Source organism: Ipomoea nil, unplaced genomic scaffold (genome assembly GCF_001879475.1).
Source record: "Ipomoea nil cultivar Tokyo-kokei standard unplaced genomic scaffold, Asagao_1.1 scaffold2921, whole genome shotgun sequence".
In the NCBI taxonomy this organism is placed as follows: Eukaryota; Viridiplantae; Streptophyta; class Magnoliopsida; order Solanales; family Convolvulaceae; genus Ipomoea; species Ipomoea nil.
This window is the reverse complement of record NW_017619349.1, coordinates 3,064,034-3,081,692: the sequence shown is the minus strand read 5'-3', so window position 1 is coordinate 3,081,692 and position 17,659 is coordinate 3,064,034. Positions and strand designations below refer to the sequence as shown.

Here is a 17,659-nt window from a genome sequence, read left to right as displayed (position 1 = left end):
GCGGCTAAACCTAAACCCGGGTCGTCCACCTACCAGGGCTGAGTCCGGCTTGGCCACGTTCAAAAAGTTGAAAACGTAGCAGAGGACTGTGAGAGAGAGTGAAGAAGCCATAAAATAGGAGAGAGAGTGAAGAAGCCATAAAATAGTATCTTCTCGCAATGCTCTCCGATTCGAATTCATCTTCGTCGCCGGCGGCTGCTGCTGCATCATCCGACAATGATGGAAATAACGACTCTGATCCCAACCCTAACCCTAACCCTTCCCCCAATCTAATCGATCAGTCTCTGGATGCTATAGAGAATCAACTAGCTTCCATTTCAATGTCTTACCCTGAAACGGAGTCAGAGACGGATTTTGATGCCTCTGGAACGTCGCAGTTGAATGAGCTTGGAAATGGATCGTTTCATGATGAAATAGAAACAGAAGACCCGGGTGCTGAGGAGGAGCCGAATTTTGGGAATTTTCTGGACGAAGCCAGCTCATCCAGAGCTGGCAGCAGTACGTTGATTTGGAGGAGCAATTCCGAGGAGGTGGATGAAGCGGATGCGTTGCCAAGCCCAAGTAGCAGTGCTTATGCGGGCGAGAGGGGGAGTAGTGTGTCCAGTAGCAGGGGCTCTGGAATTGGGGATGAGATTTGCGAAGTCGGTAATGGTGACTCCGGTGATGGAGTTTCGGAGTCTAATTTGCAGTGGGCTCCAGGAAAACGCCATGGTGATGAGGTAGGTTCTGAGCAGTTCTATACTTTAGCAAACCCTTTCTTTTTCAAGATGCCCCGTGTATACCTTCGTTTATGCTTGTGTTGAACTGAAGCCATGGATTTAATTTAGTAATAAAAGTTTTTTTTCAAGATTGTAATAACGATTTGGCTCTTGTCTTTGTAAAACTCATCAATTCTGTCCTATTGGCACATGCAATGGAGAATGCAGAATGGGCATGACTAAAGGCTTGAATTAGCTTTTAATATATGCTTCTGTTGAATCTTGATTTTGAAATATGAACAGAGGTTTTTTATTCACATACAAATAATAGTTTTTGATAGTAAATTTGTTTACAGAACAAAAAGAAGAAGAAAAATATTGCTGTAGGTATTCTCCTTGTGTTGCAGAAGGGGTTGATATTCTCTTTTGTCATCATCTCTTGTTTATTTGAATAACGAAGTACAGGATGATGCTTCACTTTCTTGGAGAAAAAGGAAGAAGCACTTTTTTATTTTGAGCCATTCGGGAAAACCAATATATTCTAGGTATGTATCTATGTCAAATTGAGATTTCAGAATTCTACCGTGGTTTTTAATTAATTATTCCCTCCATTAATGACATGGCTTGCCCTGGTTTACAAAGTATTTATTTCTTTTTATTCAAAATTTTTCTTTTCCAGTTTTCTTACTTTTGTCATTTGTAATTTAAAGATATGGAGATGAACACAAGTTAGCTGGATTCTCTGCCACTTTGCAAGCCATCATCTCCTTTGTAGAAAATGGGTAAATTGCTTTTGATTGTTTCCTTACCACCCATAAGCCAAAATATCATTAGTGAGTTGGAATCCTGGGAATTTTGCTGAAGCCTGAAAGATTTTTTTTTTTTTTTTTTGGTCCTTCAGAGGTGATAGAGTTAAATTGATTAGAGCGGGGAAACACCAGGTCAGTTGTATATCTCTTTTCTCTTCAGAACTTGCACCTTCCCTTCTCTGATACAACACTTCCAGCAGCTTTGTCTCAATAATTGACTTCTTAATGTTAGTTTATAACAAAATTCAATCTTTTTAGTATATTGGCTGTTTTCTAGTTTAGTACAGAACATATTCATTGCAAATAGTTTCTTATTAGTATGCTTAGCCTCTTTTTATTCCTATGAAAGTTGGAAAATTAATGTGCCATGTAGAAGATTACACTAATCATTAGTATCACGTGTCACAGTTATTCCGTTTTTGAAAGCATTAAGGTTTCTTTCAGGTGGCTTTTCTTGTCAAAGGACCTATTTACTTAGTTTGCATAAGCTGTACAGAGGAGCCTTACGAGTCACTAAGGGGACAACTGGAGCTGCTCTATGGTCAGGTATCTTAAAAGATATTTCTTTATTTGGCACATATATAGGTAATTTTTGTGTTTCCCTGTATCATTAGATGATTGTGTCATTTGTTTGCCAGTTTTTCTGCCTAAGCTTGTTAGATTACTAAAATATCTTGTCATAGATGTATTCCTCTTACAGTAGTTATGCATATATGCAGATGATTCTTATTCTTACAAAATCCGTGAATAGATGTTTTGAGAAGAACCCAAAATTTGATATGACGCCATTACTGGGAGGAACAGATGTTGTTTTCTCTTCTCTGATTCATTCCTTCAATTGGTTGGTTTCTCAATTCACTTTTCCTAGCACTTATTTCATGCAAAATATTACAAGGATAATTTTTTTTTCCAGTCTTCTTTCAAAAGAGTTTATATAATTATATATATAACTAGCAAGTTCTTCACAGGATGTATGGTGAATAGGGCTAGCCTCACCACTTGTTATTTTATTAGTTTTAGAGGGGGACCATATCATCTTGGCCAAGCTAACTGCAGGAACAAGTTTTTGGGTTGCCTCTCTATTAAGAGTATTAGTAGGAATTAATTTAGAAAGGAAATTAGGGAAAATCATGAACCCGTATTGGGGCATGTGAAGCCAGTGGGCCCAGCACATTTATCCCACCAAAATTTACATTTCCTTTATGGAGCTCCCCCAATAAATGGGGTTCCTGCCTCTTGACTAATATTCACCATATGGCATATGCTTCCATTAAGTGAGGTGCTTTGAGAGTTGAGACTCCATATGAAGGTTATAGTTTCATTCTCTATTCTCTAAAATTTTTATATATATATACTAACATTTTGTATGCACGATGAGTGGAAATTCATGCCCAATATTAAGATTATGCTAAACAAAAATAATTAAAAAATTTTAGTTCAAATTATATTTTGCAATTCCTTAAAGTGGTAAATTTAAATTATCATTTTTGAAAAATATACCGGAAAAAAAAAAGAAATAATTTTTTTTTTGTTTAATAATAATGTAAACAATTATGATAAAATGTATATTTACAAAAAAAATAAAATAAAATAAAATAATATTGGTAATACTAGGCTAACACCCACATATGTTGGTATATATACACAAATAATATATGTTTTATATATACATTCATATGATTTAACATTCCTAGATATTTAATTAAAATATAATCTACAATTAAATTAATTGTTAATTTTATGATGATTTTAATAAAATGATAATTAAAAAAAATGATAATAGTAATGAGTCATCAATGTTAAAATTCATTAAATAGTAACGGAGTTATAATGATGCAAGGGTAGTTTTGTCCAATAAATATGAAGTGTACAACATTCAAAGTACAATGTATACTTTTATTAGCACACAAGAATAACAAAAATCAATGATATAACCTGGATTGACACATATAATGTTTGTGTGTGTGTGTGTGTGTGTGTATAGGAATAATGATGTTTTTCATTGTCCATTGTTATGCATGACTATACTTCAAGAGATTAATCTTGGTATTACTTCTGTGCTTTAAAATTAGGAACCCTGCAACCTTTCTTCATGCGTACACATGTCTCCCACTTGCTTATGCAACAAGGCAAGCTGCTGGTGCAATATTGCAAGATATTGCGGATTCTGGGGTCTTGTTTGCCATATTAATGTGTAAACACAAGGTCTTATTATGCTAATCTTTTTTCTAGTATTTTCTGTTTTACTTTAAAAAGACTATTTTATAGTGCAACAATCATGCCATTATGCTATTAATTTTTTGAAGCATACTAAATTGAAAATTTTGAATCTAGGTCATTAGTCTTGTTGGTGCACAAAAAGCTTCACTGAACGCCGATGATATGCTATTACTCTCCAACTTTGTCATGTCTTCTGAATCATTTAGGCAAGTCCTTTTTTAACTTTTTCAATCCTGTCTTAATATTCACTCTTTATTGTGAAACTACATTTCATTTTTCTCCTTTTTGAGTTGCTGATTTGCTCTATTCTGTCTGTGTAATGTGGAATTGGTTGAAGGCTTTAATGCTTAATACCTCTTTGTCTTCATGCAGAACTTCTGAATGTTTTTCACCAATTTGCCTGCCAAGATACAATCCCATGGCATTTTTATATGCATATGTGCATTATCTTGATGTAAGTTGGCTAAGATTTAGATTATTTTTTTTTGGTTAAAAAAAAAATTGTTAGAACTTTCAAGTACATTATGAAATGAATGTCAACGCTTGAAGGTTCATTTGCTGGATTGCCATTATCAATCTTTTATTAGTTGGGAAATGATATAGTGTAGTTGTGTTGACAGGCTCAGACATACTTAATGTTGCTTACTACAAATTCAGACGCCTTTTTTCATCTGAAAGACTGCAGGTATTTATCATCGTCATTGTTGTTGCGGTTATTGTTACATTGTGGAAAGCAGACAACTATGGAACTATGGAACTTATCTTTTTTATTCCATATGTTTCAACAATGGTATATATGAAGGCTATGCTAAGTTATACTCCTATTTTATGTGTCTGGTTTGGATAACGAGGCTTGACTGAAGTTATTTTTAATTCATTTTTTCATAATATTAAGTTTAATATTAATATACAAAATTTATATATTAAGAAACTACACTAAAAGTACTATTAAACACAAAAAATCAAATTTAAAAATAAGTAAAAATAATAAAGAAAATAAACAACTAAAAAAAGAGTTCTGAACAATGAATAGTAAGTAGGACAGATAAAATTGGACAGATGGGAGTAATTTTCTTCATTAGAACAGTTCTTCCCCACTTTCCTCCTTTCCATTTTTAAAATTCTGTGTATCTTTCAGGATTCGTATTGAACAGGTACTTTTGAAGTCCAATGTACTAAGCGAAGTTCAAAGATCGATGGTAGATGGTGGCATGCGTGTTGAGGATTTGCCTGTTGATCCTGGTATCCGCTCTGGATCTGTATCCCCTCATCTGGGTCAGCCAAGACCAACAACAGGGCACACGGAAAATATTAGGGACGCATTTTTCGGTACTGGAGGTCCTGCTGGGCTTTGGCATTTCATGTATCGTAGTATATTTCTTGACCAGTATGTGTCCTCAGAATTTTCGTCGCCAATAACTACCTCTAAACAGCAGAAAAGGTGAAATTGCGAATTCAATCTGCATTTCCTGAAAGTTACTTTTCCTGTTTCATCACCATCGGACTTTGTTCTTCCTATATGCAGATTGTATAGAGCTTACCAAAAGCTTTACTCGTCAATGCATGACAAAGAAATTGGGCCTCACAGAACTCAGTTTAGAAGGGACCAGAACTATGGTATTGTTATTGCAGCCTTTTTCTTCAACACGTTTATTATGAGTATTTCATGGCGAGATATTCTCAATCAAATATGATTCTGGCCCTGTTTGGTAACATAGTTAGCTTATTAACCAATTTTGACTTATTTGACCAGTTGACCACCATTAGCTATTTGACTTGGTTAAACAACCAATATAAGTGTTTGATTAATTAGCTTTTTGTAATAGCTTATTGTTCCAAAACGCTAAAATCCAAAAAGCTGCTCAAAGCAGCTTTTTTGATCAGTTTTTTGAGAAAGTCGTTTTGCATGTAATCAGCTATAATAAGCTAATTTATCAAACATCTTTTTACAATCAGCTGATGCTATCAACTAGTCAAACCCACTAACCTAATCAGCTAACAGTTATTTACCAAACACCCTCTATATGCATCCTATCTTACCTTTTTATGCAAGTGACTTCTACATTTTGTGGCACAGTTCTTCTCTGTTGGGTTACACCGGATTTTGAGCTTTATGCGGCATTTGATCCTCTTGCAGACAAGGTTTGTCCATGATGTCTCTTGCTCTTGTTCGCGCTATTTTAATGATGTCTTCACATTTGAATCTATTAATGCCACGTACTTGGGACATTGAATGCTAGAAGCCTGCGGGTGAATATACTTCCCAAATGCGATTAATTACTGAACTAAAACTCTGTCTTGCCTTGCAGGCTTTGGCAATAAAGATTTGCAATCGCATCTGTCAATGGGTGAAGGATGTCGAGAATGAAATTTTCTTGCTGGGAGCGAGCCCGTTTTCATGGTAATTCACCCAAAATATATGTTTCTACATGCATTGTAGCATTTTTTTTTTCTCCAATAAATTTCTGCCTTACTTTTTGATAGGCACCATAGTTTATATTAACCTCCTTATCATGGGAATTGTAATGTCTAAATTTTGGAGTTATTCAGTTTAATATAACTCTAGGGATCATAATTTACATGTATCAGCTATATATATTCCAATTCAGAAAAGTTGGATACTTTACACGATTTCTTCTTGGAGTCTGAAAAGTTTCCTCCTGTATAAACAACTCTATAGTCTTGTTTGGTAAAATAGTTAGTCTATCAGTTAATTTTGGTTTGTTTAACCACTATTTAACTGTTTGACTTGGTTAAACAACCAATATGAGTGTGATTAATTAACTTTTTGTAATAGTTTATTGTTCCAAAATACTAAAATTCAAAAAAGGGCTTAAAGTAGCTTTTTCGATAAGCTTTTTGAGAAAGTTATTTTTATATGTACTCAGCTAACAACTATTATCAAAGAGCCTATTATCAGCTATGGCAGCCTCTTTCTTGATTTATTTTTAAAAAAATAAAATTATTTTGTAATGCTAGGCTCCATATTAGTTGAAGTTTAATGTGGATAGATATCTGGGATCTGAGTCTCTTATCAAAGCACAAAAATAGTTCTTTGATAATGTATTGTCTTCTTTTGGGGCCAATCATTACCATTGACATAACTCATAAGGTTCATTTTTATTATACTAAAAATTTGTTTTTAATATACTGAATGTTTATTTTTTAAAGGTTCTATTTTAGTGGGGTGAAAGGTTCATTTTTAAGTATATACTAAAAATAAATTTTCAGTAAATAAAAATAATCTTCATGAGCATTTATCAGTGATTGACAGTATAATTTACCTTCTGGTGGTGGCAGCCCGGTCGGCAAATTAATGTGTGGACCATGGTCCATACAGTGTTACGTGGATCATAACAAAAATACATCTTTAATATATCAAAAGTACATTATTCGTGTGTTGAGTATACATTATATAAACTAATGTATTTTCAGTACTCAAATAATGTATTTTTTTTTTTAAATATAATATACATTTTTAATATATTAAAAATACATTATTTGTGTACTGAATGTATATTATTTGATAATATGAACGACACTCCACATAATAATGATTGTCAGCGGTCTCAGTTGGTATTCAAATCTTGGGCTGGTCCACTTGTCTTGCCAATATTGTGCCCCGATTAACCTTGGTCAATTACTAATATTACGTTAATATTGTGCCGATTAACTTAGGCTAATTACTAATATATTTCATAACTCACGTAACGTTTTTTTTTTTTTTAATACTTTATTATATGTGTTCACGGCACACATTAAATTCACGGCAAATTATATTATGCACCGCGGTGCATAATCGATTATGCACCGCGCGTCTTTTTTTTTAAATGAAAATTAACAGTGTTTATTTCCGCCGTTTCGCACCCTTTTGCAAAAAGTAACTCTGTTATTCAGTGTCATTTTGTATACACTGCAGTTTCAGTTGAACACAACTACAGTTTCAGTTCGATATAACTATAGTTTCATTCGATATTTATAGACTCAAATATGTAAAAATGTTATTTAATTTTATTTTATATACACTATAGTTTCATTAAAACACAACTACATGATTATTTTGATATAATTACAGCTTCATTGTACAATATACACTCAAATATGTGAAATGTTATTCAGTTTCAGTTTATATACACTGCAGTTTCATTTCACTATAACTATAGTATCATTTTGATATAACTGCAGTGTCGGTTTGGATATACTGTAGTGTCAGTTGATGTTTAATACACCAAACAAACGGACTCCGTTAACACTAACGGCGGGCCGTTTCTTTACTTAAAGAAACGGCGTCGTTTTTGACCGCGGTGCACATGCACCGCGGTCTATAATATAACGACTGTAAATTCACTATTGTTAAGTATTTTTTTTTTATATAAAGAGAAATTTAATGGTTTAAAATACGGAGTAATATTTTTACTATTCTTTGCCATTGTTAAGTATCTTTTATATCACGAGAAATTTTATGGTTTAAAATAATATTTTTACTGTTCTAAAATATAAGAGAAAGTTGTGTTTGATATAATTTTTTTAATTAAATATTATTTAGTGTCAAACTTATTTTGAGATAGAACGAAAAGAAAAGTAGGACAAATGAAACAAGGAAGAAAATATCACTTCGTGTTTGCAAGAATTTTCGGTGGAAGAAAATCAGCATTTAATGTTTAAAAAGTGGTATGACGTGGAAGAATTCCTACCGTGTAAACCCAAAATCTTTTACAACTTTTTTTTTTTTTTTTTTTTGAAAGAAAATCTTTCCAACTTTTAATTCAATATACTATGCATTTATTTAAGTAAAGGGAATTAAGCCTGGACCGCTTAGTTTGCAGTATTTGAGAGAAGAAATCAATGTTTGAATCTTGACAATTATAATGTGTAGCGTCATTTAGTCATGTCTGTTGAGTCATTGAGTCACCGTGATTTACATTCTCCCAAATGCTCTTTCGGGGTGGTGTCTGGGAGGCTGAATGTGTTGAACATGATTCTCATATTTGGATTATAAATTTGATTATTGCGAACATTTTATTAGTCAAGTTCATCATACAAAGTCTTTTTAGTGTGATTTGTCCCTCTTGTGCGGTAAGGCATTCCACAAGAGTAGAACTTATGCAATATATATCATTGGGTAGTGGTTACACTTATATTATTGGATGAGAGTATAAAAAAATTTTGTTCAATATAATAAACACAACGTTAATTATTTATTAATAGATTAATGAATGCACCAATTATATAATCAACGAATATTTTCAATCACAACGAATATTATGGAAAATTTTACAGTTACTATGCGTTTAGAGTAAAATCTATATTGTGATCTTAATCAACAAAATACTTCAAAAAGACAAATTAATTTAAATTTTTTAAACTTACCAACTCAAATAAAAATTTTTATAAACAATTCACACGAAAAGTTAAATTTAGAATCTTAAAGCTTTAAATAATACTCTGTACTCCGTAAAGACTAAACTATTTATTCAAATATAATAGCACTAAAACACACTACATGAAAAGGAGTGCTTTCTATTGGGGACTTAAACCAACCTTTGACACAACAATCAATAGCCTTCTTCTTAGCCAATCAATCACAGGAGTATATTTTTAGGAGTATTCTTAAGTAACTCAATTTTTTTTTTTTTTTTGTACAAGATTATATTGGATTATAATTTACACTTTATATATAATTTTACGCACTTTTAATTCCATGAGTATTGTGACACTAACACGATTACTCCACTATTTTCAAACCTTGCAAACTAAATTTACGACTATCATTTTTTTTAGCACAAATAGTCATTCCGACTCATTCTTAGTCAATTTGACCAAAATTACCACCCCCCCCCCCTCTTTATAACAAGGTTAGAATTGTCATTTTATTTAACCCACTATTGACCAAAAGGGAAATAAAAATAAAAATAAAAATAAGAAAAAATCCTCACTAATACCCCATATGCACACATGCGTTTTTAATTCTCCCAATTAATCTTATGCATAGATCTGATTAAGTTTCCGTGCGGTTGTGCGGTGATTAATGTGCATGAATTTTGTACTTAATGTGAGTGAATCTTGTGCTTACGGTGCATTGGTTGTGTACTTAATGTGAGTAGTTGTTGAAACTTAATGTGCGTGAGTTTTGTGCTTAAGGTGTGTGGATTTTGTGTGCGTGAGTTTTTTACTTAAGATGCGCGAGTTTTGTGTTTAAGGTGCGTGAGTTTGTGCTTAATGTGAGTAGTTGTTGAAACTTAAGGTATGTGAGTTTCCTTCTTAATGTGCATTATTTTTCTCCTTAAGGTACGTGATTTGTATGCTTAAAGTGCGTTAGTTGTGTGAAACTTAGAGTGAACCATTTTTAAAACCTTAGGTGCGTGGTGCGTGAGTTTTGTGTTTAATGCGTGAGTTGTGTACTTAAAATGCGCTAAATTAACGTTTATGGTGCGTTCCTTCGCACAATCGCACAAAAACTCTTCCCCGCCGCATCTGATCCCTTCTATATATATATATATATATATATATAGAGAGAGAGAGAGAAGAAATGTAAAGAGGTGTCGTGTCACGATATTGGCATGGAGTGGCAATTGGTATTTTCCTCCTAATTTACCTACCAATCAATTCATAGTTTACTCACCTATTCTAACATTGTCTCTTCATGTGATGTGCTTCCACCCATTTGTTAGTTGGGACCACACATAAATACATAATTCATAATATGAAAGCCCTTGTCATTTCCATCTTTAAATCTTATCAACTAACTAAAAAATTTTAAAATAAAAATTTAATGAATTTCTTGGCCTTTTGTCATGTGGCATTTAATTTGCTCCACTTTTTTAGATTTCTGTTTCTTTCATCTACTTGCTAGGTTTGCACATCGTATCTGTACTTTTTTTTTTTTTTTTTTTTTTTTTGCTAAAAAGTTCACAATTGTGAGTGAAGTCTGTCTTGTAATTTTTGTCAACAAAATATCACAAAAAAATAAATCAACTTAAATTATTTATATATACTTAATCGACTCAAATTATGAAGGTCAATAAACATATCTCAAGAAGAGCAAACTTTAAAATTTTAATTAGAATTATTAAGTTAACTGTTGGACTAACTTGTCACACCGTATTTGTACTTGATTAATTGGTTTGGTGATCTGCCTTTATTTTTTAGGTTTTCACAAATAAATTTCGAGAATTTTGATGTTGACTGCAACCAGATTTACATGTTGTATGATGATATGATATGATGGAGCAGTTGGCAATTGCTATATCTCTCTCTACACACTTTCTAGCTACCTACAATCTACTTTTGTCTGCCTTCCTCGCTTGTTAGTTGTTACACCACACATATTTACGTTTTATTCAACACGTTTAAGTAAATACCCTCCATAATATTAGGACTATATGGTCTAATGGTATCTGGGTTGAACTTCCATCTAGAAGGTTGTAAGTTCGAGCCTTAGTGGTAGCGTTATTGGATCTTTGTATTTCAGTAGGTTGAGAAAGTATTTGAACAAATACTACAATGTAATAGAGCTGGTTGCATAAAAAAAAAAAAACTGACAAAATATTTGATGTATTCTTTTCCCGACACATCTCTTGATTTTATTAAAATAAAAAAGCTAATCGTAATCAAAATATGTATTTTGTCTTAACTAAAAATATAAATTTATATAGAATAAATACTATTTTATGAAAAATCATGACCGTTTAAAACTTTTTTTAACTTATAATTAAATTGTAAGAGGTAACTCTAATATCAAATTATTCTGTTAATTGGTATGATAGACTTTTCTATACATTTAATTGTAAAAAAAGGTGTTATAGTACCAATACAGTTATTATGAATAAAGTGTGTTTGGTTCATGAGATGAGATATAATGAATTTGAAATATATTGTTTGTTTGATAATTTAAAAAAAAAAATATGTCAAGTATTTTTTTTTTTTTTTGAATGCTACTAGCTCTATTACATTGTTCCACTTAGGCTTGAACTCACAACCTTCCAAATGAAAGTCCAACCCGGATACCATTAGACCACATAGTCCTGGAAAATATGTCAAGTATTTGGTTGACCTTATAATTAAAATTATCATTACCTAATTAAAATTAGAAATCATTCCATTAATTCAGACTTATCCCTTGTTTCATCGCTTCCTTATTTCGTTGCCTCCTCTCTACATAGGATTAGTGCTTTTAGATTTTGTATTTATTTTTTGTTTATATTGGTGCTTCAGAGTTTAGATGTCATTATATTAGGATCAATTGCCTTAATTTTTTGCTTTTTTTAATTTTTTTAACCTTTATTAGAATTATAGGGTCATATATAACCAAGCAACAATATTGGTAATTATTTCAATTATAGCATTCTACAAAACATGCAAAATACTTTCACCATATAACTCATTCCAATTACCAAGCATTTGATTATGATTATGATTTCAATTCTCATGTTCAAACCAAACACACCCTTTAGGGAAGCCAAAGTGTTGGAATCAAATGTTTATCATTAAGCCAAAAGCTATAACTAATAGTAAAAACACAATTTTATTTTCTTATACTTAAATAACAATAAGTGGCAAATTATACTAAGGATCATAGTCCACATTACAATGTAGATCATAGATAAATATTCATTTTTAATATATTGAAGATTCATTATTTTGTAGTATACACTAAATAATTAACCATTAGTACATAAAAAAAAAATGAACATTCAATATATTAAAAATGAACATTTAGTATATTAAAAATGAATCTTATATTAATGGTCCATCGACCTTGACCATGGTATAATGATTGATAATAAGCATCATGTTTTAATGATAAGATGTTGGACTTAACCTTTTAGGCATTTGTCCAACATGAAGATGAAATGGCAAAGATGTAATTTTTCTCGACATTTTTCTTTTGGTGACAAGAGAAATTCGTAACCACTACTAGAATGTGTGCATTAGATAAATCTTACTCAGTTGTAATAGCCCAGAAACATTGTACCTATTTTTGAACTTGAATAAGGGTTTCTTTAAAAACATGGTTGAAAAAATCGTTAGGTGCTCCTCGGGTGCTCGGGGGCGCCTAGCTCCTAGGGTACCTAAGTGGCGATTAATCGGCGTCTAGGCGCCCGTTTATTTTTATTTTTTTTTTTAGAAAAAATTATTTAATTTTTTAATTTTTTTAAGACTTAATAATTATAAAATATTTAATAATTTAATAGTTAATACTAAAATATTAAATATTAACATAAAAAACACCTAGAGTTTGAACAATTTCGGGTTATTTCACTCAAAACAATGTTGTTTTGAATGAAATAACCTATTTAAAAAAGAAGGGAACAATAGCTAATCGACTGATTAGGCGGCTTTGTTGGCGCCTAGGTGGCCTAAACGACGTTTAGGCAGCCACCTAAACCACCGATAATCGGTGCCTAGGCGGGAATTTTACAACACTGTTTAAAAATAAATAGTACAAAAAAAACTATTTGATGTATTATAATGTTTCAATAAATAATAACAAGAAAACTTTTAGTAACTAGAGAAATGAGTCATTTTTCTAAGAAAGAAATAAAGTTAGATACTAAAACTATTATTTGAAATTGAAATAAGAGAATTGTTCTCAATTTGTGAGTACTACAGACTACTTTCTCAACCTATTGAAACACAAAGAGTCAATATCGCCATGTCCCCGTTCCACTGAGGCTTGAACCCATGACTTCGAGAGAGGCACTTCGTGCCTCTAGACCACAAGGTCATTGGCCAATATAATTTGGGGAATCTATTTAACTACTTCTCCAAATTTAGAGAAATAGAGACAGACATGGATGGACAATAGAGGACATTGCAATCCCTCGCAATAATATTTTTAAGTCATTTTTTTTTTTTCATAAAGGAATGAAAAATTAGAAAAATTGAAAACATAGGTATGAAAAAAATGTGTCTTGTTTACTTGGTGTCATTCATGTGGTAGCACTCTTTAGAATATGTGGTTATCATAACAAAGAAATATGTTATTTAATGTTTGGACCATATAGTATTTAAGATATTTTGCAAAATACTATATATATTGACGTTGTTATGTTTTATTTATTATAATTTGTAATGCTACATATCTTGAATAATGATACAATGTGCCACGTTGCTTCATGAGCATCATAAAATAGCCTGACAATGATGTTGTTATGTTGACTAGTTGAATAGACTTTAAGTGTGATATTTTTTAGTGTTTCTATATCTCTTACTAAAATGATTACTTAATAAACATTTGTTGATATGGGATGTGTATTTAATTATCAAATTATCATGTGAACTCATTTTATGACATGGCTTATTTAATTATCTCATGGCGAGATCACACATACTATATAGTAGGAATATGAGGAATGGGAAAATTAGAAACGAGAAAATGACAATTTTCAAAAAAAAAAAAAAAAAAGAAACGCAAAAGAAATATGAAATTATGTTTTTATATTAAGATATATTTACAAATATTTTTTCTTAATATGCATATATAAATATTAATTATTTAATAATTAAAAGTATTGCACTAATAAATAAAAATAGTGCATCAAAATCACTAATAAATAATTAAATAATAAATATTAATTACCACAAAAGTTAATTTAAACTGAAGTATAAATTTCAAAATATTTTTAAATTAAAAAAAAAATAATCATTCTAACTATTAATATTTTCATTAACATTTTTATATATAAAAAATACATACTCTTGAACAAATTCATTTAAAGATAAATTGGTAAATTGAAGGATGTCAATATTTTCTATGCTTACAATTTTCTCTTCATTAATATCCACGATTAACTTTATATGTAATCTGTTATCAGCTAACAGTTAATTTACCAACCATCTTTCTACAATCAGCTAATGCTATCAACTAGTCAAATTCACTAACCCAATCAACTTACAGTTATAAGTTAACAGTTATTTATCAAACACTCTCAATGTACGTGACATGCAATATTTATAAATTATGTGAATATTTTAGAAATTATTAATTAAATTTAATACATTCTAGACTCTTCCCATCATGGAATGTGAATTATTGTGGAAAGTGTGTGCAATATGGATAAGTGTGAAATGTGGACCATGATGTTTATAATTATATATAGTTGTATGTATGTATATGGTGCAGTCCAATATTATTGATTGTCTGTATAGCAACAGGGACATGTTTGCCACTTGATTTTTACAAAATAATATTTTGGTTTTCCCACTAGAAGATTACATGCCACAGCTAACAAGAGACATGGTTTCCACACTGATGAATAAAATAGAGAAAAAGCGACGACCAAGTGGCACCTATCTTTTTTGTGACGAAAACCGACTTCTTATATGAATGAATGCATGTAAAATGCTTCCAGTGGTTGTTTCTTTGGCTTTTTTTTTTTTTTTTTTTTTGGGTATTAATTAATTAATTAAAGGTTTGTAATAAACTATGTCGACTTCACCCAAAAAAAAAAATCCAAAAACAAAAAAGTGAAGAACATAACCATGCACTTAAACATAACTTTTAGTTTTAATTTGAGACTATTAATAATATTGTTGGAATCTATGTTGTATAGTAGTAGCTAAACAGGAATGCATTTTGCGTGAGAAAAGTACAAATAATTTTTTTTTTCTTTTTTGTCAAAAGACCTTATGTTCTAGTGAAATCAAGTTGTTTCGACTCAGTAGATGTAATATTAATTTTTTGTGCTTTAGTAGGTTAAAAAAAGTAGGTATGAACAGATACTGCATTGTAATGGAGTTAATAATATTAAAAAAATATGTTGTTTTCAAATATTTTTAAAAAATATTAATTGTTTACTAGTTTTCTTTCAGAAAAAGTAGGTTTTTTAATTAGAAAAATAATTTTAAGAACTTTTATGAAGTTTTCGTGAGTTTGGAGAGAAAACATGTTTTCAAAACGCAAAAAAAAAAAATAACAGTAAAATAAAAAAATTGAGACTTTTCATGCAACAGGCTCTATTTGGCAAACCTAGCTGAAAAACTATAAGCTAAGAGATTAAAGCTGAAAATGAGCTGAAAGTTGAAAAGCTATAAGCTAGGAGCTGAACATTGAAGAGCTGTTAAGCTAGCTTTTATAATTGAAAGTGTTTGGTAAAATTAGCTTTTTGATAAGCTGATAAATGTAAAAAGACTAAACATGTCATCTTCAAAATATTTAAAATAGTTTGTTTACAGATTAAAATTTAACATTTTGTCTTAAAAAAGGTTAACATTTTGAAATAAAACTATTGGCATGTATCATGCATTATTAGTAATGTAAGATGATATAGATTGAAATGTAGGATCATCTGGTCTTATGATATCACATGCAAGGCCTTTGTATCCGCTATTCCTACCACCAATTGCTTCCAAAACCTCATAAATGCTCTACTTATTGTTTCACAGGAACGTTGAAATCGTCCACCAATCTCTACGGAGTGCGATGGCTAATGGACGATGGAGTGTGGATGAAGATGAAGGGAGCGGAGTGCGAATGAAGATGGAGGGATTGTCGTGAGGTGAAAGTTGAGAAGAAAAAGGGTTAGGAGTATGTCATTTCTTTAAAATAATAAGGATAAATATGGAAAAAAAAGTTAGGAAGCTAGTAGTGTTCTAAAATAAGCTCATATTTTAAATTAGGAGCTTATTTTGAGAACATTACCAAACATAGCTCATAACTTATTAGTAGTTTAAAATAAGCTATAAGCTCTGCCAAACAGAGCCTAAAACAATCTGTAGTATTTTTACTTTTATTTTTTTTAACCAAATAATTTCAAATAATTTTAGAAATCGTACATGGAAGCCACATCAACTAGCTAGGGCTCTGTTGAGCATATAATATATAAATATAAATGTGCAATTTAATTATCAGTTTGGACTTTTAGTTGAGATAAACACATGCTTCAGTTTGATACTACAATCAACCACATGTCAAAGGTCAAAAGTAATCAACCTACGAACATGAAAATGTCACTATCAACTTAGATTTTTAGTTGATATAAAACACATGTTTTAATTTTCTTTGAGTAGAGAAAGGATCTCATTTGGCAAAAATTTCAATGAGGTGCAGCCCCGGCCAACTAAGGAATAACAACTAGAGACGCAAACTTAATCAAATTGACTTCACACAAATTATATCCAATAGCACAAAATATGAAAAGTAAATAGCACAAAATTCTTTTTGATATTCAATATTGATTATTTAATATTTTAATATAGTAAGTTGGCTCACCTGCGTTTATTATAATACTTTATAATTTTTTATGTAAATTTTATAATAATGAGTATAGGTATAAAGGTCGAATTAAATACCGAGTAAGTTTCTGAATATTTCTAGAAATTGAATTTAAATTCTTAAATAAAAAAAGTTATTGATGGAAAAATGTGGTCTTAGTTCATGGTCAATTGGATTAGGAAGTGAAAATTGAGCAGTTAATTAGGTTTAGGTGATAATTGGAACTCATGGACAAGATTTTTGGGGCTTAGATAGGAAAACAAGTTGGATGTCTGAATTGGGTTAGGGAGTATAGTTAAGGGGCTGAGGTGCAAATGCTGGGGATGTGGTTCAAAGTAGGATAAGGCGAGAAGAAGGTGTTTAGGAGAAGGTAAGGTGTTTAGGCCAATCACCTTATACTCAGATGGTACCTCTGTGGCTCCTCTTAAGAGAAGGTCACAAGATTGAATTCCAGTGGTAGGGTATTGATTCTTTGGGCTGCAATAGTTAGAGAAAGTAGAGAATAGATAGTACATTATAATAGAGTCAATAGTATTCAGGAAAAAAAAAAAAAAAAAAAAAAAAAAAAAAAAAAAAAAAAAAAAAAAGAGAAGAAGGTAATGGGGGTACTGGAGCCACGTCGGGATTTTCCAAGTACCTTTCAGCATACCGTTAAATACAATGCGGCTAGGCTTATTCGTGTATGCCTAAGAGTGTCGACAACGTGGTTTGAAAAC

The 17,659-nt window shown here is 31.2% G+C and overlaps 1 protein-coding gene across 2 annotated transcripts; it reads left to right on the top strand.

Moving 5' to 3' along the window:
* Positions 1 to 118: 118 nt before the first annotated feature.
* On the top strand, positions 119 to 6,355 carry LOC109161137 (protein SAND). Of its 2 annotated transcripts, none has more exons than XM_019309486.1 (14): positions 119 to 719; positions 1,164 to 1,243; positions 1,409 to 1,480; positions 1,600 to 1,639; positions 1,952 to 2,053; positions 2,227 to 2,348; positions 3,580 to 3,712; positions 3,842 to 3,933; positions 4,100 to 4,181; positions 4,348 to 4,412; positions 4,866 to 5,168; positions 5,253 to 5,344; positions 5,808 to 5,869; positions 6,037 to 6,355. In XM_019309486.1, the coding sequence occupies exons 1-14, from the start codon at positions 159 to 161 to the stop codon at positions 6,130 to 6,132; spliced, it is 1,902 nt and encodes a 633-aa protein (XP_019165031.1). In that variant the 5' UTR covers positions 119 to 158; the 3' UTR covers positions 6,133 to 6,355. The 2 variants fall into 2 exon arrangements, with proteins under 2 accessions (XP_019165031.1, XP_019165030.1); XM_019309485.1 differs by having other exon boundaries at positions 5,805 to 5,869.
* Positions 6,356 to 17,659: the final 11,304 nt, after the last annotated feature.